We start from the raw sequence: 26,408 nt of genomic DNA on the forward strand, positions 1-26,408 counted from the left end.
GGCCAGTGCGAATCACGTGGTTCTGGGCCGCATTGAGGCGCGCGCCGGTGCGACGTCAACGCAGACTGCTAAGCTCTCCTGACCTGTGTACCGCCGCCCGGCCGCAGCTGAGTCCTCCGAGGGCCCGGGTCGGGCGGTTTGATTAGTACCTTTGCGGCCGCCATGGACAACTCCGGGAAGGAAGCGGAGGCGATGGCGCTGCTGGCCGAGGCGGAGCGCAAAGTGAAGAACTCACAGTCCTTCTTCTCGGGCCTCTTTGGGTAAGAACCGCGCCGAGGGGTCCGGCCGGGACCTAGACTGAGAGGACAGAGGAGTCATAGACTGGGGCGGCGATAGAGACGAAGGGCTCGAACCTAGAGGACGGGGTGGGGGCGGCTTGCGGGGTTACGTGACATGGTCTAAGGCAGCAGAGGTGACACCGGCCGAGGGCCAGGGTGCCCGGGTTGTGGCATTGGCAGAATAGTTTGAGGAGAGTCTGTCCCAGATGGTAGAAGGGCCCTGGGCTGAGGACACCCAGGCCGAGGCGACACCATCTGGAGGCAGGAAGGGGACCCAGGTTGAAGATGGGCCAAGGGGCTGGTGGAGAACCTGGGCCGAGGGAGTATGGTCTCAGGCCTTGAAGGGGACCTGGCCTGCCGGGACTGAGGGAACCTGGGAGGGCAACCAGGTTAAGAAGCCTTTTGGAGCTCTAGGAGAACCTATTTGAAGGATCCCAGACGAGCGTCTTGGGTTCCTGGGACTGAGGACCCCTGCCCGAGGGCTTCACCTTTCCAAGGCCTGGGGCGGTGGATTTGTGTGAACGCAGGCTCAGGGCTCAGGGCTAAGGTGATCCTGGGATGATGAGCCCAAGTCTGAGATGTGTGAGGTGTCTGGGATGGGTATGGCCTTGGTCACGGCTGAGTGTAAGGGGACCTGACACCCTGAGATCTGAGCAGAGGAACCCCTGGGGTGATGGAGTTACGGCTTCTGAAGAAGCCTGGACTGGGAGGCTGGAGACTAAGGTGGGGTGAGGCTTGATTTAGGAACTGGAGGGTTAAAAGGGAGAGATGAGGGAGATGAGAAAACCAAAAGGGGCCGAAGGCCTGCTGTGTGATCCTTGAGTAAGGATTGGGTGGGCATTGTGAGTAGGATGAGAGTGGCGTGCCCAGGATACCGCTGAAGGGGTCTGGGAGACAGAACCAACACCTGCAGCGCGGCAGACATTTCACATAAAGTTCACGTTGGCTCGTAAAAGTTGTTTGGCTGGCCATCCTTTGAGGAATTTTAGCGGCTTAGGAGTGTCAAAAGCCGTGGTTTGAAGTGGTATCTGCCATTTCCTGATCTTGGGTAAGCTGTTTTAATTTCCCTGTTACAGGGGAGCTTAGTGAAATCTATCTCAGGTTTGTTACTAGTATAGAATAAGAATGCAAGTAAAGTGCTTAGAATTGAGCCTGGGATGTGGTTATCACTCTGGGAGTGCTAGCTACCATTAGTGTTACTTCCAGGAAGGAAACAGGTGTGGAGCCTGTACAGGGCTGGTGGGGATCAAGGTAGGGGTCTGATGGGAGAAGTGGGGATGGGAGGGTCAGAGCAGGGAGAAACGGTGTAATGAGAGAGGAGATGAAAGAGGTTGGGAACAGAACTCCGGGCCGTGGAGACTTAATAGGGTGAGGGGGGGGGCTTGAGGCCCCGGGTGGAGGGAGAAGAAGGCCGCGGAGGACTGAGGAGGGTTGTGTTGCTCATCGGCCTGGGAGGAGAGCTGCAGTAGGCCGGGTGAGTTTGTAGTGAGTTAGGAGGAACTGTGAGGAGGGGGCCTCATGGAGCCTGGCAGCAGAGACAGGCAGAGGTTGGGGAGGGCTGTGAGGCTGGGAGAGTCATCCAGAAGGCTGGGGAAGGGGCTTGCGGGGAGGACCAGGGATTGGGAGAGATGGTGTTAGGAGGTTGGTAAGAAATGAAGTGGGGGAGGGTTCTTTCCAGGAAAGGAGATGGGAGCCGCTCGTTGTTATTTGAGGGTGGTTTATGTTTAGTGAAAGAACTTGAGTAACCTGGCTGAGAATTGCCTGGTGTGGAGAAACATCCGGGGCTGATGGCCTGTATTGATTAGGTGAGAAATGTTTTATTTTGGAGGCTAAGAGTGGGGAGAGGGTATGTGTGTTTCTGCTTCCTTCACAAGGGGAGAAATTCAAGTGCAGTGTTCTGGGGTGGGGCTAAGAGCTCAGTTTTCGGTAATGGTTTTCCTGGGTGGCTTTTGGTGTCTGGTCCCTTTGGACTGGGGGTTAGTGTACTGTTGGGCCGTGCTTGGAGGGAGCAGCTGAGTGAGACCCTGAAACACCTGCCACCTGGTTGGGAAGGCAAGATGAACGCTTGCTAAAACACTAGTAAAGCAAAATTGTCAAATGTGACTAAGGGCTAGATTCTGTCGTTTGTGGGAGGTTCCTGACCTGAGAGGAAGCTGCATGAGCTGTGGGAGGTTCCTGACCTGAGAGGAAGCTGCATGAGCTGAAGGAAGGTTCTCGTGAGGTGTGAGCTGGGCCCCAAGGAACCCTAGGTCATGCTAAGGGAGTGGGGCCTGGGGAAGGTGTTCTAGGCAGAGGGAATTGTGTGAACAGAGGTCTAGTGTGAAGGGAGGTTCTGCCCGAAATGATGGGGAACCAAAATCTAAAGGGAACAGGGATGGCTCCCCAGAGGAGAGACCTCCATCTGGGAGGATGAACAGGAGTTCCAGGGGTACCCTCTGGCGGGGGAGCACTGCTTCAGGCAAAGGATACAGTTTGAGCAAGGCCCAGATGAAGGTTTAATGCAGGGGCTTCCGTGTTAGCCCATAAAGGTAGAATGGGCAGAAGGGGGTGAGACTGAACAAGAACCAGGCCCAGTCCTGGAGGGTCTTCTGACAAAGGGCTTGGATTTGAGGAGGTGTTGGAGAGTATTGAGGATTTTAATGGGGGCCTGTCTTAGCCTGTTCAGGCTGCTGTAACAAAATACCATAGGCTTGGTGGCTGATAACCAACAGAAATTTATTTCTCACGGTTCTGGAGGCTGAGAAGTTCAAGATTTTGGTGCTGACAGATTTGGTGTCTGATGAAGACCTGCTTCCTCATAGACAGCTATTGTTTCACTGTGTTCTCACATTGTGGAAAGGGCGGTGGAAAGGGTGAACTAGTTCTCTGGGGTCTCTTTAATAAGGGCACTAATCCCAATCATGAGGGCTCCACCCTCATGACCTAATCTCCTCACAAAGGCCCCATCTCCTCATACCATCACCTTGGAGGTTAAGGTTTCAACACATGAATTTTGGTGGGGGACCCAAGCATTCAATCCATAGTAGGGCCAGTGCTGGAGGGTTCGCATTTGCCTTGTAGAAAGGACTGCAGCAGCTGGTGTTGGGGAGAGTGAAGACAGTGACAGTAATAATAGCTGATAACGTTTATTAAGTGCTCACTCTGAGTCTGAGTCCGGCCTGGGCCAGGTGCTTTACCTGCGTCCTCACATGTAGTCCTCACAACGTCCCCGTGGAGGTGGACAAATGGGGGCTTAGAGATATTGGTATATTTGCCCAGTCCTCTGGTGAGTGGGAGATCACGTTAACACACTGTCCTGTCTGATCCCAAAGCCCTCTTGCTGCCACACGAAGTTTGTCCTTGATGCTCGGGCCCATTTCTGGGCACTCCGTTTAGGGAGGATGTTGGCTAACTAGGCGTCTTAGGGAGCTTTCCTTCCTCTGATTCCCCCATCTTCCCCACTCACGTGGCAGTTTTCTCCAAACATCTGAAAGAAAGAGCAGGTGTATTCATCCCAGACCCTTCAACTCCAAGAGCGGTTGCCATGGTGCAAGGCTAGCGCACAGGACAGGGATGCAGACGGAGACCGAGACCCGCCTGACCAGAGCCTGTCTGCCGGAGGGGCCAGCCCGAGAGGACTTGCCTCATGGGCGGGAACCACTCCTGACACCTTCCCTCTGGAGCTGGGGTTGCTGGGGTTCAGCGTTTCACAACCCGCTGTGGCTTCCGAGGACTGGAGCGGGGAGTGTTGGGGCTCAGCTTGTCCCTCTTGCTCCTCCTTCCCCTTTCAGGAACCTCAGCGATGACAGCAGCCCAAACTGAGAGGTCTCTGCTCATGTCAAAAGGGCCAAGGAGGGCAGCCCCGTCACCTTGGCTGTTAAGGCCTTCTTTGCTCTTCGTTGTTTCTGGGCTGCCAGACACTAGGGGGCTTTGGTGCACCAGCAGCCTGGGAGGGAGGCTGTACCAGCCGGCTCACAGATCTAAGCTGCTTCTGTACCTTCCCTCCCCTCCTCAGCTCCCCAGCCAGGGCTCAGGAGATGGGAGAGCAGCCCAGACTTCTGCTCTGGAAGCAGAAAGGTGGCGATTTCCCAAAGACGATGCAGTTGTGGAAAAGGAGAGGGGAGATGCAAGATGCGCTTTTTCTTCCTTCCTGCTGCCTGTCTCCCGAGGGATCCAGACTTCTTGCTGTACCCCTTCGGGATTGCGCAGATTCCAAACAGTGGTTCTGTTCCCGGTGCTTTTTCTCGTCCCTGACATCTCCCCGTGACCCCTTCCCCCAAATCCAAAATAAAAACTTCTTTCCACTCAGATACCAGTGTGTTTAGCTAAGTTTCTTCTTCTTTGAACTGAAGATCATAGTAATACCTACTTCGTAGGATTGTCCTAAGGAGAGAATGAGGTTATGCATGTGAAGCGCTGGGAGCATGGTGCCTGACCCTGGTGAGTGCTTATTAAGTGCTTACTATTATCAACAGTATTAGTATTGTGTATTGTGATTGGAAGTTGAGCCCAAGGCGCTGGAGAACTAGAGATAACGGGGTGCTTTCTGTGCACAAACAGCAGCCTGCAGATCAAATGTTGACACAGTTCCTGCTTGAACCGCTCTTGGGCACCAGCAACCCCTGGGAGCCCGGAGGCTGGCTTTCCTGAGGCAGAGATTGTGGCCAAGGTCCTCCGGGTAGGTGTCCCCCATCCAGGACCCCCCTGGGCCCTTGGCTGAGGAGTGCCGGCTTCCAGACCACCCTCCACCTGCAGAGCACACAGGACCCCGGGGTGCCGGTGAGCTGGGCACTGAGGTGACTCGCTGTCCCCTGCCAGCTGCCTAGATCCACAACTTCAAACTCAGCCTCTCCTGCCCGGGCTCAGAGTGGAGGCTTTCCTGAGGGGACACAAGGCTTCCAGGGAAGCCGGCTGTCATTTCCCTGCAGTCTGAGGGTTCTACCTCTCTTGATGGATGGGACCCTGCTGTCTGCTCACACAGGTTTCGACACTCCTGTTTGGAGTGGGGCTACTGAGAGGCAAGGGTCTTTCCAAAACATCTTTTAAGAATAGGCACCATTGGGCCCTCCGGCTGGGATGAAGGAATCCTGTCGGGTTGCAGAGGGCATCCGTATAAGAACCATGGGAAGGCCTGCTGGGCCGTGTGGGAGGCGTGGCCGCTGCCTCTGAGCTCACGGGCAGGAGGGTGGTGGCCCGGGAACCAGCCCCATCAGTGTGGTGTTCAGTGGGTGGGGTAGGTGGGAGGCCCCCGGCTCTGGAAGCCAGGGAAGGGGCGCCACTTAGCTAATCTGGAGGTAAGGCGATGAAGCCCACACTGCGATGCGAAAGGAGAACATTTCCAGAACCTGCTCTCTCCGCCAGCCTGATGCGAGTGATGCTCTCGTTGGCTGAGCACCTGCTGTGTGGCAGGCGCTCTCCGGGCTGCTGCCTGCGGGGGCAGGGGGTGTTCCTTGTGCCTCCAGCAGGCCTGCCGGCTGTGGTGTCTTATCCCCACTTACAGCTGAGGAAGCAGAGGCTGGGGCACCACGAGCCAGCACCGGAGTCCAGGCCTGCCTGACTGTGGTCCTCGATTTTTCCACCTACCCCAAGTGACTCTAGAATTCCCATTGCTGGGTGGCCGGCAGCCCTTGGGGTGTACTTCTCCTCCTTCATATAATAGCAGCTGTTTGAGCGCCTGCTCCGGGCCTCACTGTGCTGTGTGCCAGGTACTGCGCCTTCTCGTCCTCACGAGACGCCTCCCAGGTCAGGCTCATTGTCTCTGTGTTACAGATAAAGAAACCAAGGCTCAGGGATCACTAGCCCAAGGCCACACAGCTAGCAAAGTGCCCAAGGCTGACCTCAGCCCAGGTCTCTCGGCCCCCAAGTGCATTCTCTCTCTCCCCATTGCCCGTCCAGGCATTTCAGAGCTGGGCAGTTAGTGTGTAATACTGGATTCTTCTGTCGTTCCTGGGGCCCTACGGGAGCTCGATGCACCGCAGAGCCAGAGGGGCAGCAAGGGGCTTAGCGCTCGTGGGCGATGTAGGAGGAGAGGCCGAGAGATGCCCAGAGACCCCGCGGCTCTGGCTCTGCCAGCCCCGGTGCAGTCGGCAGAGGGGCGAGGCTGGGGGGGCCGCTGCTCCCGGTGCCAGGGGCCTCTCTGTTTTCTGATGTACCTTCAGCCTGCCACTCCGTGAGGTGGGGTAGGGCTCAGCGGGGAGCTGGCTTAATGACACCCTCGGGGCCTCGAGGCTGCTCAGGCTGGCTCCAGCTGAGAGCAGCATTTACTCCTCAGATGAGGGAAACCTGAGCAGCGCTGGCTGTTTAATCGACAGGAGAGGCTGGAGCAGGCAGGGAGCTTGTGCGCCCCCTCCTTTTACAGAAGACTCTCGGACACAGGGAAGGAAGCTTCCTGGATCACAGGGTGAGCAAGAGGCAGGGCAGGTTCCCCGGCCCTGCCGCTTCCCGGCAGCATCGGCGTGGGCCAGCCCCTTCGCCACTGTGAGCCCCAGCTTCCTCCTCTGTAAGCCAGGGTCATACCTAGAGGGTGACTGTGAGGTCGTCTGTGCTGCTTCAGGTGGCACCTGGCAGAACACTGTAATGAGTCGTGAGGATGCACAGCAAAGGAGAGGAGGTTGGGGCCGGACCGGCCCTTGGGTCCATTCTTCCCGGGGGCCTTCAGGCCGAGGAGGGGGCTGAGGGCAGGTTGCCCTCAGAGGGCGCCGCAGAAGGACAGGGAGTGTCGGGGACCTAACATGGGAGTTACTCCACCTGCCTTGCCTTCTGAGGCCCTCAGGAGACTGCAGGTTGGGTGGGTGGCTTGTTTCTGGGAGCCGGGAAGTGCCCAGGGGATGGAGAAAGGAAGGAGGGAGGCTGAGACTCTGCCCTGCGGACCCCCTGGCCCGGGTCCCAGCGGGCTATCTGTGCATGCCTGGCACCGCACCCTTCCCTCCATATGGCAGCCGCTGGAGGATGGTGGCTGTGCCTGGGAGACCTGAGACTGCTTCCTCCGCCTTGTGGAGGGGAGAAAGCAAAGCTGAGTGGGGTAATTATAGACAGCCCTGCACCAGCCTGGCCCAAACCAGTTCCCTCTATTCCCAGTGTGGCTCGGAGCTGTGTGATGGGAAGGACGGAGCCAGGCAGCTTGGGGGGATCGGTGGGGGGAGGGACAGTCAGCTGTCACAGGCGCTGCCACCTGGGCTCTTCAGAAGATGCAGGGCCAGCTAGCCCCTCTGGCCCTTGTGCAGGGGTCCGAGGGAGGCCTGGTTTCTTTCCCTCAGCGAGTTTGTGGGTTTTGTTGGGGAGGCCACTCTTAGATAAGTGACCTGAAGTGACCTGACCAAGGAGAGAAATCCTGTAGTAAACAATGCAGGTTTATCACATGCAGAGACAGCTTGGAAAAGCAGAGTAACTGGGCTCTTCTTCCTTCTGCCCATTCTTTCCTTGCAGAACGCTCCTTATTATAGGGCCTAAACCCTTGTCCTTGTTTCCAGCATGGGGTCCCCCGTCCACCTCTCCAGCCTCAATGCCTGCCACTCCCTGGACCATAGCCATCCTGGTCCCCTTCTCTTCCTTGAACTGGCCAAGTTTGTTTCTGCCTCAGGGCCTTTGCACGTGCTGTGACTGCTGCCTAGAATGTGCTTCCCGCTTCACATGGATGGCTCCTTCGTCATCTCTGGGGACTAAGCTTAAATCTCACATAGTCACAGCAGCTTGCCCTGACCTGCCCATTCAGAGAAGCCCCTCGTCCCCCGGTCCCTCTGCAGTTGTCTTGCTGATGTCCTGTTCACTGAGGGTCAGGCCCTTCTCCTTTGTTTGCTACTGTTACCTGCAGTGCCTGGCACATAATAAATGCTCAGATATTTGCTCCCCAATTGAATAAATGGCTATGTGAATGGTTTCTCCTTCAGGATTTGCCAGGGACCCGAGCCATATTACTTTCCCCTTTGATGACTCCACTTCCGTCTCTAAAGCAAGAGGCTGGAGCTCCAGAGATTCTCCTGTCGTCGCCTGGTCATGGGAGTGGCCAGGACCCAAGCTTTGAGGGGAAGGAGAAGGCAGGCCTGGAGGCCTGAGCAGATGTTAATCCCTCTGGCTTTTCCACCCGCAGTTAGAATCAGTGAGCCAGCACGGGGTTGGCCCAGCTTAGTCTGGGATCATAGAATTTCAGCCCAGCAGCTGACAGGCCTTGTGTTCTGAGTCTGACAAGCCAGCTGAGGCTGACTCTGCTCATTGTTATCACCGGGCTTTGGGCCTCTCCGTGGTGGGACGGGCCATTTCTGCTCCTCCGGGAACCTGAGCTTTTTCAGAGAATGTCTGGGTCTGGAGAGGGTTTAATTGCACCCACAAGGAAGGGAAGGATGCGCTAGGGGATCCATGGGGTGGGCAGATCTGTGGTTCGGCCTGTGAGTGCACCTGACTCCTTCCAGAGAAGATCCCCCAGGGGGTTTTGTAGCCTGGCCCCCAGGGACCCTTCTGAAATCTCTTCTGCCCAAAACTTGTGGAAGTTCCTCACCTCTCCAGGGCCGGGAGTGGTTCACTCCAAACAGGGGCCCCAGGCCCAAGGCGTCTTGTGCAGCTGTGGTGGGAAGATGGGGGAACCCAGCAGGGTGGAGTGTGGGAGGTGTGTGTCACCACATCCCTCAGGACTGCTTTCCGGGGACAGCAGAGGGTGGGTGCAGTGTCAGCACAGCCCCAGAAGGCAGAGGGGAGACTTTTCATCTAAAGCAGCTTACCTGCTGCGATTTGGATTCAGGAAGCCAGGATTCCAGGTCCCAGCCACCCTGCCAGCCCGCCCTGGGGTATTGCCTTCCGATGTTACCTGACATGGGACAAGTCACTGGTGGCTGCTTCCCAAGAGGTCAGTCTAGGTCAGCTTTTTCCCTCCCAGACTCGCCTGATCATCCGAATCATCTGAGGCCATTGTTACCAATCTTGATTGCAGGCCCCACCCAGACCCGCCAAGTGAGATCTCCAGGGAGGGTGGCTCCGGGGCTCTGGTTTGATTATTATAACAAACATCTGATGTGCATCCAAAGCGTGGGCACGCTGGCCCTACCTCACCAGCAGTGCAGAGGGCAGGGGTGCTTCCCATACTGCGTCCAGAATTATGTCGGAGGCCCTCACCCTCTGTGGCTGGTGTCGGCAAGGTTCCAGGGCCGGTTGACACAGGGCTGAGGGCTAGGACAGTGAAGATGATTTATTTGTGTGGCTTTATTTTTTTTTGTGGGGGGGCGGTGGCCGGTGGGCAGCCTCACAGCTTGCGGGATCTTAGTTCCCCAACCTGGGTTGAACCTGGGCCCCGGCAGTGAAAGCGCCGAGTCCTAACCACTGGACCACCAGGGAATTCCCATTATTTTGCCATTTAAAATAATCTTGTGCTGAACATCCTTGTAGCTTCTCTGCTTAGTTTCTTTGTTTTTTCTTTCCTTCTTTTTTTCTTCTTTTAGTTTATTTATATATTTTTATTTTTGGCCGCGTTGGGTCTTCGTTGCTGCGCGTGGGCTTCTCTTTGTTGCAGAGCACAGGCTCTAGGTGTGCAGGCTCAGTAGTTGTGGCGCACGGGCTTAGTTGCTCCACGGCATGTGGGATCTTCCCGGACCAGGGCTCGAACCTGTGTCCCCTGCATTGGCAGGCGGATTCTTAACTACTGCGCCACCAGGGAAGTCCCTCTGCTTAGTTTCTTAGGATAAATTGCTAGGAATGTAATTCATTGCTGGATCACAGAACCCAATGTAAATGCTAATATTTAAAATATATACATATTTTTTTTCTCGAATAGGAAATATGCAGACGATTTTAAAATCCAGACAGTCCTAACGAGGGATATGAGTCTGTCTCCCACACCTGGCACCCAGTCCTACAGACCCCACCTTAGAGAAGAATACTCTTAACTATTTTTTGTGTGTGTATTTTTCCAGAAATCTTCTATGTTTACATGTATGTTTCTGTTCTCACCCTCTTTTTCTGTTTTGTTTTAACACAAATGGGAACTTTCGGTGTACATATTTAAAAACAGTATTTCTTCATATGTCTGTATCATTATATAGCTGCCTAGTCATGAATTGGCAGCAACACGCTTTTAGGGTTGAGACGTCTTCGTTGGACAGCTGCAGTGTGCAAGGGACAGGGTTAGGGCATTGAGGAAAGGACAAGGTGTCCAAGGATGGACCTCTTCCCCGGAATGCTTTGCAGTCTCGTGGGGAAAAGGGATTTGCAGAGAGCCTGGGATCCAGTGGTCAGCACCGAGCATCTGAGCAGGAAGTGGAGGAGACTGTCAGAGGCAGGGCTCCTGGGGTGGTTGGGAAGGGCCCCCACACACACAATGAGGGGTCCAGCCCAGACCTGCCCAACGAGGGCCTAGCCAGCCTTTGCGTGGGGGCTGGGGGCCACCAGCTCCATCTCCCTTGAGCCCGGGCAGAGGCCTGAGCTGTAGCTGGACTTGGGAAGCTGGCTTCACGGGGACATGCTGGGGCTGGGGCCACCATCCAGCGGGCAATGTAAGGACACATCTCCACTGTCGCTGGGGCAGAAGGCTTGCTTTTTCCTTTTTTGGGGGGGCCTCACTGGGCAGCATGTGGGATCTTAGTTCCCTGACCAGGGATCAAACCAGTGCCCCCTGTATTGGAAGCTCAGTCTTAGTGAACTGCCAGACCCCCAGGGAAGTCCTGGCTTGCTTTCTCTTTGATACCAGATTAGATCTTTCTCTTACCTGTTTTTCCTTTCCCTTTTCCCAGAGGCTCGTCCAAAATAGAGGAAGCATGTGAAATCTACGCCAGAGCAGCAAACATGTTCAAGATGGCCAAAAACTGGAGTGGTATGTGATCCCTGCTAGAGCGCCTCCATGGCTCTTTCTCCTCGTTCCCCTCAGCTTCCAGTCCCAGAGGCCTGGCTGAGGCCTCAGCCTTGCAGTTCCCCCACCAACGCCATCTCCAGCTTTACAAACCCGCTGGCCTGCCATCTGGTCATTCCGAGCCCACTGGGTTATTTTACAACTTGGGTCACAGGGCCTTGGAATGAGAACTTAGAGGATAAGGCTAAATAGATTATTGAATTCAGGTAGACCCATGTAGATTATGAGCTCTTTGAGGGGTTTTTCCTTAAATTCAGAATTTCAGGTTTCCAACAAGGACCTACTATATAGCACAGGGAACTGTATTCAATATCTTGTAATAACCTATAATGGAAAAGAATCGGAAAAAAGAATAGATATATATGTAAAATTGAATCACTGTGCTGTACACCTGAAACTAACACAATATTGTAAATCACCTATACTTCTACTAAAAAAAAAGAAAGAAAGAATCTCAGGTTTCTGTGGAAGCAGTTCCCTAATACTTCCATCAGAGTCTGAATTCTGGGCTGGGGATCACTGAGGTGGTTCCAGTAATAACATTAATCATGGCTGCATTTATTGAGTACTCGCCTAAGCACCAAGCTTGCATTATTTAACCGAATCATCACAGCAACACCATGAGCGTCAGTACCATTAACATCCCCATTTCACGGATTTGGAAACTGAGGCTTGGCCCAGCCCTTTGCCCAACACGCCACGACTAGTGAGTGACTGAAGCAGAATTCAGAAACCAGAACTCTGACTCTGGAGCTGGAGGGCTTAACCTGCCCCATGTGGCTTCCTGACCTTTGGAGCCAGAGTGACTTGGATCTGTGTCACAGCTCAGGCTGGCCACGTGACCCCAGGGAGGTTACCTGGCCTCTCCAAAACTGTTTCCTCCTTAGCACGGCAACAGGGAGAGGAACGGTCCTGACCCTGCGGGGCTGTCATGTGGGTTCATTGAGATCAGTCGTCCCCACGCAGAGCAGTCAGCCCAGCACGGTGGCAGCTGCGAGCTCCATTTCCCACTCCTATTAGCAGCACCCCTCCCTCTAGAGTGGGAGGGGAAGCCCTTAGAGGACTCCAGTCAACAGACTGGCAGACTTCAGGAGCACTTACAAGGTCCCCAGCCATCTGTGTGCTCTCACTCCAGTTGGGGCAAGACACACACACACAGACAGTATCATAGTATACTGGAAGGGCCTCTTCCCGGAAGAGGGCATCCCAGGTCACGTGCCTCCTGAGACTCTCACAGGCTGTGTCGGTGGGCGGAGTGGCCCTTCTGACTTGGCCAGGAGGGGTATGGTCAGACCCTGGCAAGGCTGGAGCTTGGGCGGCGTCCGCCAAGGAGAGGTGGGTGGGCAGGGAGGGGCTCTTTTTTTAATCTTTTGGCTGCTCGGTGCGGTATGCGGGATCTCAGTTCCCAGACCAGGGATTGAACCTGTGCCCCCTGCAGTGGAAGCTCAGAGTCTTAACCACTGGACCGCCAGGAAAGTCCAAGGAGGAGCTCCTGGAGGTCCAAGGGGCCAAAGATCTGTTTGGGAGCTACCTGCAGGCCTGGAAGAGAGGTTCAAAAAGCCAGCGCTCGAGCCCTTTGGGGGCTGACTTCATAACATGGCTTCAGACATCAGCAAGATTGGATCAAGAATATCAAGCAAAGACAGTGTTGAAACCCAGGGAGGAACTTTCCGAATACAAAGGAAACGAAACCTGGGATGGGGCTGTGAAGGCGGGGTGTGGAGGCACAGGGCAGAATGGACTGTCGTTTTCTGAGAATATTTTTGGTGTCCTGAAAATTAGAAGAGCTTTTTCCTAAGCTTTCATAGCATGTATTATGCCTAGAGCCAGATCCTATGTGTATTTTTATATGCTCCTAAGGTAACAATACCATTAGAGAAAGAATATTTCTTTTTCACTCGCATAGATGGTGCTTCTCTCCTAAAATTTGTCACCTCCCTCCTTCCCCCAAATGTTCAAACAAAAGTCTTAGGCCTTTTTTTTATTTTTAACTTTTCCCCCAATGATACTACTTCTCTGGAAATTCTGCACTCAAGTTTGGAACCCTTAAAAACAAGAAAGAAATCATGCATAGTGAAAACCTGGGTGGCTTTGTCTAGCTTCCTGCTCTATAGGTACAGGATGGGGGCCAGGCCCTCTTGTCCTCTTCCAGCTCAGGAATTCTGTGATTCGGACTCAGCTGGAGGAGGACGAAAGGCAGGGGCCTCAGGACTGAGCTGGCATTGGCCATTGGAGCTCCCAGTTAGCACAGCCCCTAACCCTTGAGGAGGAGGGGTCCCGCTGTCTCCCACAAGTCAGATAGGTTAGGAGCCGGAGACGTGGGAACAGGATGGCTTGGGGCGCCTGGAAGGTGGCAGTTCGCAGCTGAGTACAGGACAGCCTGGGCTTCAGGTGTGGTCTCCGCCTCCCTGCACCCATGGGCATTGGTCCCCATGCTCTCAAGTTCGTGGCATCTCCGTCCTGTTTCCCTTTCTGGACGTGAAGCCCCTGGGGGAGTGGACATCGTGAGGCCTCCTTGCCACTCAACCTGCCGCGACTCTGGACGAGGGACTGGCATGTGGACAGAGGCAGGGGAGCTGGGGAGTTAGATTGAAAGGGCTGGGGGCCGTGCGGGGAGAAGTCAGTCTTGGAAGGGGAGAGGCAGTGGGGGGTCTGGGGTAGCTGTATCCTGATTGCCACTCTCTTCCCCAGCACCCCCGAGCAGCCCCATCCCACGGTTCAGCCGGCACTCTGCCTGGGATGCTGTTTCCAGGCTCCCCTGGGCCGGGGGTGCGGGCAGCAGCTCTGGGGTCAGGAGGCCCGAGGTCTAGGCCTGCACCTCAGCTCACCCCGACCAGGCTCTTCCTCTCTCGGGGACTCTGTCTGCCCCTGGAGAGCTCGACCACCTCTCCGGGCCCTGTCAGAGCAACCTAAAGCGTGGAGCCCCCCCTAAGACGGGGATCCCCTTTTTCTGTTCCAGCTGCCGGAAACGCCTTCTGCCAGGCAGCCCAGCTGCACCTGCAGCTCCAGAGCAAGCACGACGCGGCCACCTGCTTTGTGGACGCCGGCAACGCGTTCAAGAAAGCCGACCCCCAAGGTGAGGGCCTCTGTGGGCTGCTGGAGCTGGCAGCCCAGAGCGCCAGCTGAGCCCCAACCCAGAGGAGGCCTCAGGTTTCCGACCCAAGATAGTAGGCAATAGGCTGGCCTGGAGGCGCTGGCGCTCTAACTTCAGAATTGGCTCCCTTCCGGCTGGCGTTGGCATCGCGCTCCAAGCCTCCGCCTCCCCTTCTGCTCTGTGCCTGCAGCTGATCGCTCCCCTCCCCTCCTGGAGCCTGGGAGCATTTGGGAGTGGGAGTTACATTTCAGACCCACCGCATGCCAAGGAGAGAGGAAAGTCTGTTCTGTTGTCAGAATTAACATGCGAGAGGGGGTGGGAGGGGGTTCAGAGACCAGCCAGGTAGGAGTTGCTGCCGAAAAAGGAGCGGAAATTATCCTAACCTGGCTTCCCTACCCCCTGGGGGGTGGGGATGGGGTCAGAGAGAACCGATCCGAGATGTAGCTGCAGAGAATAAGTTCCTTAAAATGAGAGCGTGCTGGGGACAGAAGCCCAGTTTGGGACTGACTCACTGTGAGGAAACCATTTTTGTCCCCCGGGCTCATTTTTAAGTAGAAGCGCAACCCAGTGGGTACCAGACTTCTGGATTTCGTGGAGCTGGAATTTTATTTATTTTTTTTGTGGTACGCGGGCCTTTCAGTGTTGTGGCCTCTCCCGTTGCGGAGCACAGGCTCCAGACACACAGGCTCAGCGGCCATGGCTCACGGGCCCAGCCGCTCCACGGCATGTGGGATCTTCCCAGACCGGGGCATGAACCTGTGTCCCCTGCATCGGCAGGCGGACTCTCAACCACTGTGCCACCAGGGAAGCCCGGAATTTTATTTTATTTTTATTTATTTATTTATTTCCCGCTTGCGTCTCCCCGGAATTTTATTTTTTAATCATGGTGCCAGACATCGGTTGCCAACTTTTAATTTCAACAAGCTCATTTTTTTTTTTTTTTGCGGTACATGGGCCTCTCACTGCTGTGGCCTCTCCCGTTGCGGAGCACAGGCTCCGGACACGCAGGCTCAGCGGCCGTGGCTCACAGGCCCAGCCGCTCCGCGGCACGTGGGATCTTCCCGGACCGGGGCACGAACCCGTATCCTCTGCATCGGCAGGTGGACTCTCAACCACTGCACCACCAGGGAAGCCCAACAATCTCATTTTTTTAAATGACCATCTACTATCACTATTCACTCATAAGAGAATGGGAAATATATGAATATTAATTTTTTTAAAAGAAAGGAGATGCATCACCTTGGGATAAAGGCCTATCCTTCCCAAGAGAGGGCAGTTGTCACCAGTGCCCGGGGGTCTCTCCAAGGATCTGTGAGCACTGGTTCACACACCAGCACTGGGGAATTGGTGGTGGATTCGTTATCGCCATCGGGACATCTAGTTCCCAGTGGAGGATTTGACGTCTGTGTGGACCAAGTAGCTGTTCTCTGTTCCCAGACTTGACGGGTGGTTCCTGTGTAGCCGGGTGTCTCACACGTGTGAGCTCAGGCTCAGCAAGCACCAAGGGGAGGCCTTGTGACTGGGTGGGCCGTCGTCGCTCTGCACAAAGCTAAGTGCACCTGGCTGGCAGCGCTGGGCCACAGCAGGCCATGTGGTGATGTGATGATGACCCAGGGTGACCTTGGGTTTGTTTTCAGCTCAAATCACCCAGGGAAGTCTGTGCGTCCCCTGCAGAGGGCCCCCACCTCCAGCCTGCCTTCTCTCTGGGAAACTGGTCGACCTGCAGATGCTGCCCTAGCATCTGTGACGTTCAGCTGCTGCTCCAGAGTGACTGGAAGGACTGATGTCTGGGGCGGGAGCTGAGGCCAGGCTTCGTGGCATGTGCACAGCGCCACTTGCTCTTCAAACAAGCCCCGGTGCTTCCGGGGGACAGGCCCCACCTGGCACCGTGATGTCGCGTCCTTCCCCAGCTTTTGACCTGAGCCTTTTCAGCTAGCAGCGATGCTCTGCAGGGTGTGTGGGGGGGGTGCTAGGGCCCGGGTCTGGGGTGTGGCCCGGTGCCTAGCCTCTGGAAGCGTGGAGAGTGGCTGAGGCGTCGGTGGGAAGGCAGCAGTGGTTAGGTGTGGTGACGTGCCCATCTTGGGGCTCAGAGGCCAACTTGGTTTCTCTAGGGATCAGATCAGCAAGCCTGGTTCTCTGCCCTGGATGCTGAGGGTGGGAAGGGGTGGATTTGGTACTGGCGGTGGCTCTCAGGGAACAGGAGGCACTGTGGCACAGGGGAGAGCCTAGTGTGGGCAAAGCCCGGAGCGGTGCCGTCTGGAGCTCCAGCTTCTTGGTGCTGAGCCGGGAGCGGTGTTGGAGCAGCAGCATCCCCGCACCACTGCATCTCAACTGCCCACCCCAGTCAAGGAGGGTGGGGCTCACTGTGGTCTCTGAGGGCCGGGGGAGCCTGCTCCCCTGTGACCTCGGGGAGACACCTAATCTTTTGAGTCTCCATTTCCTGGTCTGGTAAAGCAGAGACCACATGTGAGATAAAGCACAGACGTGCCCAGCACAGCCCCTTGCGTGTGATAAACATCCAGTAAGGGGCAGCCCTCGGCTCCCATCAGATGGGAGCCTGGCCTGGACACCCCCTGCCTCCACCCCTGGCCGCTTGCCGTGTGAAGCAGAGCCAGAGGGCCCATGTGGATCACTGCCCTGTTTCCCCAGGCAGGTGGCCAGCTCCCTGGGGCCTCGCTGCTTGCCTCACCTGCCTCAGAGGCCTCGCCCTGTGTCAGCACTTCGTACAGGAGTCCTGGAAACGCCCCCCTCCCCACCACCGACAGGCAGCTGAGCCTGTGCCTGGGACTGCCAGGGTGGAAGGAAGCGATTAGGCGCCTGTCACCGCTCTCCCTCTGCGAGTCTGCCCTGAGTGTGGGCCGAGGATGGCCTGCTGCCTCCTTGGTGGCTGAGGGCAGAGGGGGGAGGTGATGACCACAGCTGTCATTGGTTCTCAGCCACTGCCGGCTGCTATGGGTAGACTCAGGCCAGGGAGGCCTCTTACCCTGCCCGCCTGATAGCTGGGCCCAGGGGTGCGTGTGTGCGCACACGTGCACCCAGGGCAGGGCAGTGGCCAGACCCCCACTTGCCCTCCCCCATGTGCTCCCCCAACCTCACTGCCAGCCTCACTGGGTACCTGCTGTGTACCAGACACGTGGCGTCTTCCTTCTACCCATTCCACTTCTTCTTGGGGTTCTGCGATTTGCCCCCTTGTACTGAGGAGACCTGTCTCCCTAAGCCAGCACCTTCCCCTCTCTGGGCCTCAGCCCTCCCTGCCCACCTTCTGGGGCTGGATCATTCCCAGAGCCCCTTTCTGGCTCCTGGTTTCTGCAGGTGGCTGGTCGGGGGCAGGTGTGCCGGGGTGCGCGGGCTGTTCGCCCCCGGGGTCCTGGTGACCGGAGATAAGCTGGTTTAGCCAGTATGTTAGCAGGTAATCCGCTAGTGCTCTGGCTGGGGTGGCAGCTGGCAGCCTGCTGCTTTCAGAGACAGCTGTCCTGGAGCGAGGGGACTCAACCTTGTGAATCCATGCTGCTGCCTGCGGGTAAGCCTTCTTCCCCTACTGCTACCGCAAGGGCCGTCTTGCTGACGACACTCCAGGCCAGTGCCAGCAGGCCCGGGGCGGCCGTTGCAGGGGAGCCTGTCCTGCCAGGGGAGCTTCCGGCCTCCCCCGCCAGGGCTGCTAACCTCACCCGGGCAACCTTTGCCACTCTGCCCGTAGGTGCCCGCTTGTGCGTCCCATCGTTCCAGGAGAGGGATCCTGTGAGTCGCTTGCAGGGGGGACCTGCTGGGCGTATCCGCCCCCCTGGGTGGAGAATGGAGCAGGGTGGGGTGTGCACAGCTCACGCATTGTAGCCCTACCCCTGGTTCTTTATCCTCCTTACCACTGGGTTGCCAGCTCGTCAGTTACTTCCAGAAATGCTCTGTCACAAAATCTGTGTGTGTGTTTTAAAGTAACACTGCTTCAGGCTGTATTTGTTTGTGGTGTTCTCTCCCTTTTCTCCTTCTCTGCCCCTTTTTGCTTTCTTTCTCTCTTCCCTGCTGCCTCAGGCTTCCCCCATCAGCCTCAGAACCTTGACCCAGTGGTGTACGCTCTCTGAATATTTTAGGGGTCCCGAGGGGGCTCTCAGAATTGGACCCGACCTACCAATCCTCCCTCCCCCAGAGTAGTGCTCACAGACACCCCCTTGTGGGCTGTAAATTTGGGGAGGGCGCTTGTGGACTCCCTGAAGGGCCAGCCACAGGTCTGGGCCTAAGAGCCTCTGTTCACATGTCTCCCTGCGTGATGAGACCATTAGCCCCTTGAGAGCAGACACTGGGCCTGCAATTTCTTTGCAGCATCTCAGCCCAGTGGGCCCTGCTGACTTTGGAGACCCCAGCGGCAGACCAGGGGGCTTACAAATGCTGGACTGTGGGGTGAATTTTCAACCTTGCCCCAGCTCAGAGCCCACCTGCTGTGGTCTGTCCAGGTTCTCTGTCCGTCTCCCTCCATCTCCCCCAACACCCTTTCCTCCTGAGATGCATTAAAACGGTGTTAAAAAAAAATCCACCCGAGAGCTCATCTCTATCTGCTAGAAAATGCCACCCACTCATGCTTCTCTCTATCCTCCAAATAACTTGTCAAAAAAAAAAAATGCCTTTCCCAAATTTAAAAACTTGCAAAAGGTGGTACAACAAAGGTACCCCAATTCTTCCTCCCAGGTGCCACCCCAGTGTGTGTGTTTTGTCGGTGAAACCTGTGGCTTGAGGAGCCAGCAGGCAGCAGTGCCAGGCGGAGAAGGGTGCAGAGGGCTCTGCTGCAGGCTGGGATGTGGGCAGGATAGTGGAGACCCCAACCGCAGGGGCCTCAGCATCACAGCACCCAGCCGCCTCCTGCCGCAGACGGAGGCCAGGGGATGCAGCTGGTTCAGGGTCCCACCGTGAAAGGGTGGCAGAGCCCAGGCGGGACCTGGCCGTTCCTCCGATGTCAGCCTTTGCCGCCTCTGCCGGCAGCTCATCCTCAAGGGCAGGGCCTTGGCAGGTCTGGCCCAAAACACCCATGGGAGTCTGGCCACCAGCTGGCTATGCCCTGTCCCAGGGGTTGCTGGGAAGGTGGTGGCGTCATGTTGGCCCGAGGGAGAGGGCAGCTGTATCAGCAGGGCTCCCCTGGAAGCATGTGCCCGGCAAGTCACAGCAGAATAAATTAGCCTGACCAGGTTTCCTGCATCTCGGGGATCCCCTCACCTTCCCTCCCTGCTCAGGTGCGTAGCCCTGGCCTCTCCCAGTGCAGCCCTGCACCTTCCTCCTCTCCTCGGCCTCTGCTGAAATGACTTCACCTTCTCATTTCTCCTCCCTGCCTTCCTTTTTCTCTCCCCAGAGGCCATTAACTGCTTGATGAGAGCAATTGAGATATACACAGACATGGTAAGGGTCACTGCGTGTCCTGTCCACCCCATTCCAAGTCCTACCATATTGCCCCAGCTTCCCCTCTCCTCCTCCGGCCCTGAGAGCAGGCGGGAGACTGGCAGGGTGAGGGATGTCACCGGAGCCGGGCTGGGCTGGCTGGGTCCTCACGCAGCTCCTCACCAGCCTGGCTCCTGGTGGCAGCTCCCAGCACGTCACAGGGGCTGGCGGCCCCTCCCCAGGTCCTGCCTCTGGCCCCCCACAGGCCGTCGTTGTCCTCACTCGTAGACGTCACTGCTGTTGGGGTCCTCGCGTATCCGGTGCGTTTCCCTTTACCCAGACACCCACCGCCAGCGTCCCATTTGATTTGGGGAGGGTAGGCAGGGCCCAGAGTCAGCTCAGCCCCTGCCCTGCCCCAGGGAGCATCCCCATCGACAGATGAGGTCCAGAGAGGCGGCTGCTGGCCTGAGGCCAGGGAGCCAGGACAGTGGACCAAAGCCAGGCCCTGGCTCCTGTCAACTCCACTTTTTGCCCCTTCGCACTCTACCTTTGTCAGACCCCTCCCTTGGGCAGGAGCGTGGGCCCTGCCTCCTGCCGGGTCCAGGGCCGTGCTGTAGTAGTGTCGTTATAGCAGTGGTAGCAGCTGCCATGTATTGAAGCAGATGCTCTGAGCTGGGTGGTTTAGTCTCCCCTACAGCAGCCCCGTGAGGTGGGCACTGTTGTCATCCCGTTTGACAGTCAGGAAAGAGGGTCCCAGACAAGAGACGTGACTCGCTCAGGGCCCCACACCTACCAGCAGGAGTCGCTGAGACCCAAAACTAGTCCTGGCTGAGCCCAGGGCCTTGCCCCTTCCTGCTGCCCTCAGCAAGGAGGTAGCCATGGACCAGGCTCGTGTGTGAGTGGCGGGCCAGGCATCTGGACCCCCACCGGGTCGAGGCAGGTAGGAGGTGCTCAGCCCCTCTGGGAGCTGGAAGGCATCCTTGGGGAAAGCCCTGGGTGCCTGCAGGGGAAGCTGGAGCAGGGGTTGACCTGTGAGAAGGGCTGTGTGGCCACACGGGACAGGGAGGCTGGGAGGGAGGCTGTCTCTTAGGCAGCGGGGAGCCTGTACCAGGTGGCTCTGGGTTGGTCCTTCCGCCTCTCTGGACCATCTGTCACATGCCTCCTTGGGCCAGAGCTTCTGGCAAGTCCCTGTGCAAACGTTACCTCGGTGTTGCTCCATCTGCCTGTGTCCCCATGGAGACTGGATGTGGAGGGACATGCCCACTGTCACCCAGTCAGGGCAGCACTCGGACCCAGACCGCTCATGCTAGAGCCTCCCTTTTAAGCCCCGTGCCCCTCTGTCTCTTGGGACCTTCTTCTGCACACCTCCCCTCCCAGGGGCGGCTGAGGGCTGAGGATCCAGCTTCGGGGACCCGGAGGGGTGTGGTTGAGCTGGGACGGGGCACTCAGGATGCCCTTCGTCCTGAGGGCTCCTTCCCACGTCTCACCCAGGGCCGGTTCACCATCGCGGCCAAGCACCACATCTCCATCGCTGAGATCTATGAGACGGAGCTGGTGGACATCGAGAAGGTCAGTGGCAGGTGGGGCCAGGCCAGTGGCCGGGGAGGGCTGCCTAGGCCAGTCCTCTGAGACCAGGACAGGAGCATGGGGCACCGGCAGAGCCTGGGTAAAGGGCTCCGGTGAGTCCCAGGCCATATTGCGCCCAAAGGTGATGAAGGCTGCATTGGCCCCTCGCCCTCCCCCCACCGCCTGTGTCTCCCCAGGCCATCGCCCACTATGAGCAGTCTGCAGACTACTACAAAGGCGAGGAGTCCAACAGGTACCCCTCCTGCCCGCCCCAGCCCCTCGGTGAGGGCCCCAGACCCTGCTACCACCGACCTCCCTCCCCTCTCTCTGCCCCATTCAGCTCTGCCAACAAGTGTCTGCTGAAGGTGGCTGGTTACGCGGCGCAGCTGGAGCAGTATCAGAAGGCCATTGACATCTACGAACAGGTGGGGGCAGGCGGGGCGGGCATGGCGCCCCATCCTGCCTGCCAGTGCCCCTCGTCCTGTCTCTCATCCTCTCCAGTGCCCTGCCCTCCCCCCCGCATTCTCTGCACTTCCCTTGGTCATCCCCACGCCCTCACCCTGTGCTCTGCCTGGCTGAACACTCTCTCCACCCACGACCCCATGCGGTGTCACCGCCCTCTTCCTAGACGGGCCCTTCCCACACTCCTCACAGGGCGCTTCCCAGGCGGCCCCAGAGTGAGGCCAACTCTGAAGAACCAGAGTCAGGGAGAGGGTGGGAAGAATTGCGAGGCCCGGGGTAGCCAGAGGCAGCTGAGGAGCCTGCTAGAAGGGGCCTGCGAGGGGGTGTCCCCTGGGTATGCAGGCTCCCCTCTGCTGGGCGGGGAGGGCTGGGGTGGGGGGGGCCCGACCGCCCTGGTGGGCTCAGCCTGGCCAGGAGAAAGGCAGGCAGCTGGCCTCGGAGGAGAGCGGGGCGGGCGCCGCCTCTCATGTTCCCGCAGCCTGCCACCCCTCTGCCCACCGATGTGCCAGCCTCCTGTCGGGCCTGACAGCAGGGCCGCCTCTCCCTCCACCATCACGGGTGTCTTGGGAAGCCCACGGACACCTGGCCTCAGCCCTGTGGCCACACCCCCACTCCCCATCATGCCCTGGTCCTCGGTCACTCACAGACCGGTTGCTGACTTCCCCAGGGCTGGTCTCTCTTCTCCCTGCCCTCGGGGTCCTGGGTTAACAGGGCCCCACTGGGGAACAAACCCACTTCCCAGCTGGCCCCCAAGTGCCTGGCAGTGACCCTGGCCCTCTGGCTGCCCGCCTCCTCGTACCTGCAGGTGGGGACAAATGCCATGGACAGCCCGCTGCTCAAGTACAGCGCCAAGGACTACTTCTTCAAGGCGGCTCTCTGCCACTTCTGCATCGACATGCTCAACGCCAAGGTGAGCCCAGGCCCAGGGGCCCACCCAGAGCTTGCCCCACCCCCACACACACAGGGTGACTGCCCTTGGAACACAGTGTCTGTCACTAGGCCAAGTCACCTCTTAACCCCTTCGGAGGGTAAGCCCCTCACTCACGTCTGGCCCCTGGCATTCGGCCTTTGAGCAGGAAATGCTTGTTTCTATCCCTGATTTTACTCGCTCAGTCCCTGTAGCCTTTGAGTTTCCAACTCCCGACTTGCTCAGTGCCAGGCTTTTTCTTTTGTGGGAGCACTTTTTGAGTCCTTACCGCACCCCATGAGGTTGATACCATGGTCGCCCCATTTTACAGCTGAAGACACTGAGGCTGAAACCAGAGTCCCTTGTTCAAAGCACATGGCTAGTAAACTGCAGCCCCAGGATTCCAGATCTTTCTGACTCCCAGTGTCATGATTTGAACCAGAGCCTAAATGCCAGATGCGCTTGTTCTCAGGGCTTCTTAGCAAGAGAGGGGTCCGGGCTGGGTGAGGGGTTGGAGAATGGCCAGGGAGAGGAGCTGGGTTCTCCTGGCGTCTGGGATTTCTTGGCGTCTCCAGCTGCCCCATCCTCAAGCCACATGGTGTGTCTGAGCCCCACCCTTGTTCCCTTTGCCGGCATCCGGCAGGGCAGGTGAGAGCTTGGGCTTTGGGGTCAGGCCAGTTCAGATCCCCAACACGTCCCCTGTGCCCTGAGCAGGTCACTACCGTCTCTGGATCTGTTTTCTACTTTCAAAATAGGGTCACCATCGTTTGACCCTCCCCGGGTCCTCGTGAGGGTTAAACGTGAGAAGTGCCCGGCGTCAGGCCCGACACATAGGACGTGCTGTTACGAGGCAGTACCAGGCAGTTGTTGCCATTGCCCCTACCCTGGGTGGATCGGGTGCAGGAGAGGCACTGAGCACGGGCCTGGGGAACCCTCCTCCCTCCCTCAGGCCCCCGCCGCCCCCCGTCCCCCACCCCCCCGTCCCCTGCAGCTGTCTCTGCAGCCAGCCTTGCACTGAGCTCAGCTCCGTGAAGCTGCCACCAAGCACAGAGCCCAGGGTCACTGGAGGCTGGGGGGTGGCGCAGACAGCTGACTCGGGGCCAGAGCGGCCCCTGATCCCCTCGGCTGCCGGGCCAGCTGCTCCGAGGGCCCTTCTTTATTAACTTGTCCCCTTCGACCTCCCCTCCACCCTCGCCGACACTCAGCTCGCTGTCCAGAAGTATGAGGAGCTATTCCCTGCGTTCTCCGACTCCCGGGAGTGCAAGCTGATGAAAGTGAGTGCCAGGGGCTCAGGCCACCGCTTTCCTGCATCTGCGCTTGGAGCAGGGCGTGTGGATGGGAGTCTGGAGGCTTGGCTCTGGTTAGCACGATCACCGAGATTTGTACAGTACTTTTCAAGGGTCTTTTGTTTCCCTCTCGTCTGCCATTTGGGTCACCAGTTTCTGGATGAGACAAGTAAGATTCAGTCAACGATGGAGCTGGGGGCAGAGCTGGGAGGCTGTGGGATCTCACACGCACACGGGCACGCGTGCACACGTGATGTTCTGTGTTAGTGATGCGGAGGGCAGGGCTGAAACACAGCCCCTTCCTTCCTGTCAGCATGGGAGTCCCCCCGACTTTCACTCACCCAGATAGTGTGTGTGTGAATCTCATCCAGGTCAGGCCTCAGGCCAGCCTGGGCCCCTGAGCCCCGCCTGCCGTTCTCTTGCAGAAATTGTTAGACGCCCACGAGGAACAGAACGTGGACAGCTACACCGAGGCGGTGAGTGGCTGGCAGGGGTGGCTGCCCTTGTCAGATGTGGTCCCATGAATTTCACACTTTTTTTTTTTTTTTTTTTTGCCGTACGCGGGCCTCTCACTGTTGTGGCCTCTCCCGTTGCGGAGCACAGGCTCCAGATAGCAGGCTCAGTGGCCATGGCTCACGGGCCCAGCCGCTCCGCGGCATGTGGGATCTTCCCGGACCGGGGTACGAACCCGTGTCCCCTAGCATCGGCAGGTGGACTCTCAACCACTGCGCCACCAGGGAAGCCCAATTTCACCCGTTTTTATCTCCAGTCCCAGCGCCTGGCCATGAACTCCTTTCTCCAGTCGCTGCAGAATCCTCACAAGTAGCTCCAAGAGGTGCGGGGAGTGTTCTCCCCTTTTTAGAGATGATGGCACTGAGGCCTCTCGGGGCCAGAGCTGGGGTTGGAGCCCGTATCTGTATGCTCCTGAAGGCCAAGGTCTTTGCACCACTCAGAGTCCCCCTGGGTGAGCAGTTGAGGCTGTCTCACATCGGGCACTTCGGGTGGTCCTGGATGTGCAAGGAGGGAGGGAATGAGTCGCATCATTCCCTCTCCCCTCCCCGACAGCAGGAGGGAGGAGGAGCAAAGGGTGCTGGAGAGGCAGCATTGGGAGGGTCCCCCTTTCCGGCAGCTTTCCCGATAGAACCGCCCCATGGAGATGTTCCTCCCTTTCCTTACCCTGTTCTGAGCTTTCTGGAACTCAGTTACATCCAGCTTAGGCCCACATTAGGTTCTCCAGACTGTATCTGTCAAGCATGTCTCTCCCTGGGTGCCCATCACCAATCGTAGGCCTCTGAATGATGACAGAGACGAAACTCATCAGGTCCATCCCGCCGCTTCGTCATGTCTCCAGGCCTCAATTTCCCATCCATAAAACAAGAAAACTGGACTTTTTTTTTTCAGCCATAAAATCTTTCTTCCCCCCAAGGGAAGCCTCACGCCCAGGCCAGTAAAGACACAGAAGGGAGCCGCCCCGGCTTGGGTCGGGGCCCATGCCTCCCCTTGCTCCTCCTCAGGGACTGAGGCTGACAGGGACATGGCTGGAGGCTCTTGGGAACAGAGACCGTGGGCTAGGATTGGTGACAGGGCGGGAGCCGAGGCCAGGCGCGGGGTGGGCCGCCCCTCCTGACAGCGGCCCCCCGGCGCACACAGGTGAAGGAGTACGACGCCATCTCCCGGCTGGACCAGTGGCTCACCACCATGCTGCTGCGCATCAAGAAGACGATCCAGGGCGACGAGGAGGACCTGCGCTAGGCCCGCCTGGCCCCCTGGCACCCATCTCCCTGCCCTGTCCGCTCTCCCCCAGCCTGGCCCTCCAGTGAGGATCGCGAAGAGCCCAGAGAGGTGGGACCTGAGACGTTGGCTGTGAGACCTTCCCTCCTCCCCACCAAGGAGTCTCGCAAGCCACAGCGCAGGCTCCGCACTGCTTCGGGGGCCCTTGAGGCTAGGCCCGCTGGCCAGACGGTCATACTCTGTTCCCGCCGCATCCCTTGCCCCCTGCCCCTTTATTTAAGCCCCCGGAGGTACCCTTCTCCCCCCCGACACGCAGAATCATTGATGCAGACCTATTTGCTGTGGGTGCTGCCAGGGGTCAGGGTCAGCATCTGGCCCCCCATCTCCCAACCAGCTGAGTCGTGAGGTTGGTGTCTGTCTCTCCACCTTTGTCCCCCAGCCGAGCTCTGAGCCCACGTAGCCACCGTGATTTGCTGTCACTGCTGGGGGTGGGCTCCTCCCCCACCCAGCACGGGAGCCTCCCAGCCTCCTGCAGCCCTCACCTCTCAGGGTAGTCCCAGGCCCTGGAGCTCCGAGGGTCATCCCCATGCCCACCCCTCCATCTCCACCCTGCGCTTCGAGGTGTTGGTGGGAAGCTGCAGCTGCCTGAGGAAGGAAATAAAAGACAACACTTGTGCATGAGTCTCTTCCTCCTCACCTCTGCTCCCTCCTCACCCTTCAGGGCCTGTGTCCCCTCTCCCTGGCCCTCCCACCGTGGGCTCTGGGTGTGCTTCCTGGGAAAGAAGAGGGCAGGCTTAACCAGGAGGATGGGCTGGGTCAAAGCCTAGAGAAGGGAGGCCCAGGGCTGGTGGGTTTGGGAGCCATGGGCTTGGGATCTTTGAGCTCTGGGCTTTCTGGTCCTTCGTTTCCTCAGCTGGGA

At 57.8% G+C, this 26,408-nt stretch overlaps 1 protein-coding gene across 1 annotated transcript; it reads left to right on the forward strand.

The window, feature by feature from the left end:
* Positions 1-26,170, forward strand: NAPA (NSF attachment protein alpha). Its single transcript, XM_032613595.1, has 11 exons — positions 1-260; positions 10,970-11,049; positions 14,045-14,161; positions 19,512-19,558; positions 21,029-21,106; positions 21,301-21,356; positions 21,444-21,528; positions 22,371-22,475; positions 23,678-23,746; positions 24,184-24,234; positions 25,409-26,170. The coding sequence occupies exons 1-11, from the start codon at positions 163-165 to the stop codon at positions 25,508-25,510; spliced, it is 888 nt and encodes a 295-aa protein (XP_032469486.1). The 5' UTR covers positions 1-162; the 3' UTR covers positions 25,511-26,170.
* Positions 26,171-26,408: the final 238 nt, after the last annotated feature.

Source organism: Phocoena sinus, chromosome 19 (assembly GCF_008692025.1).
Source record: "Phocoena sinus isolate mPhoSin1 chromosome 19, mPhoSin1.pri, whole genome shotgun sequence".
NCBI lineage: Eukaryota > Metazoa > Chordata > Mammalia > Artiodactyla > Phocoenidae > Phocoena > Phocoena sinus.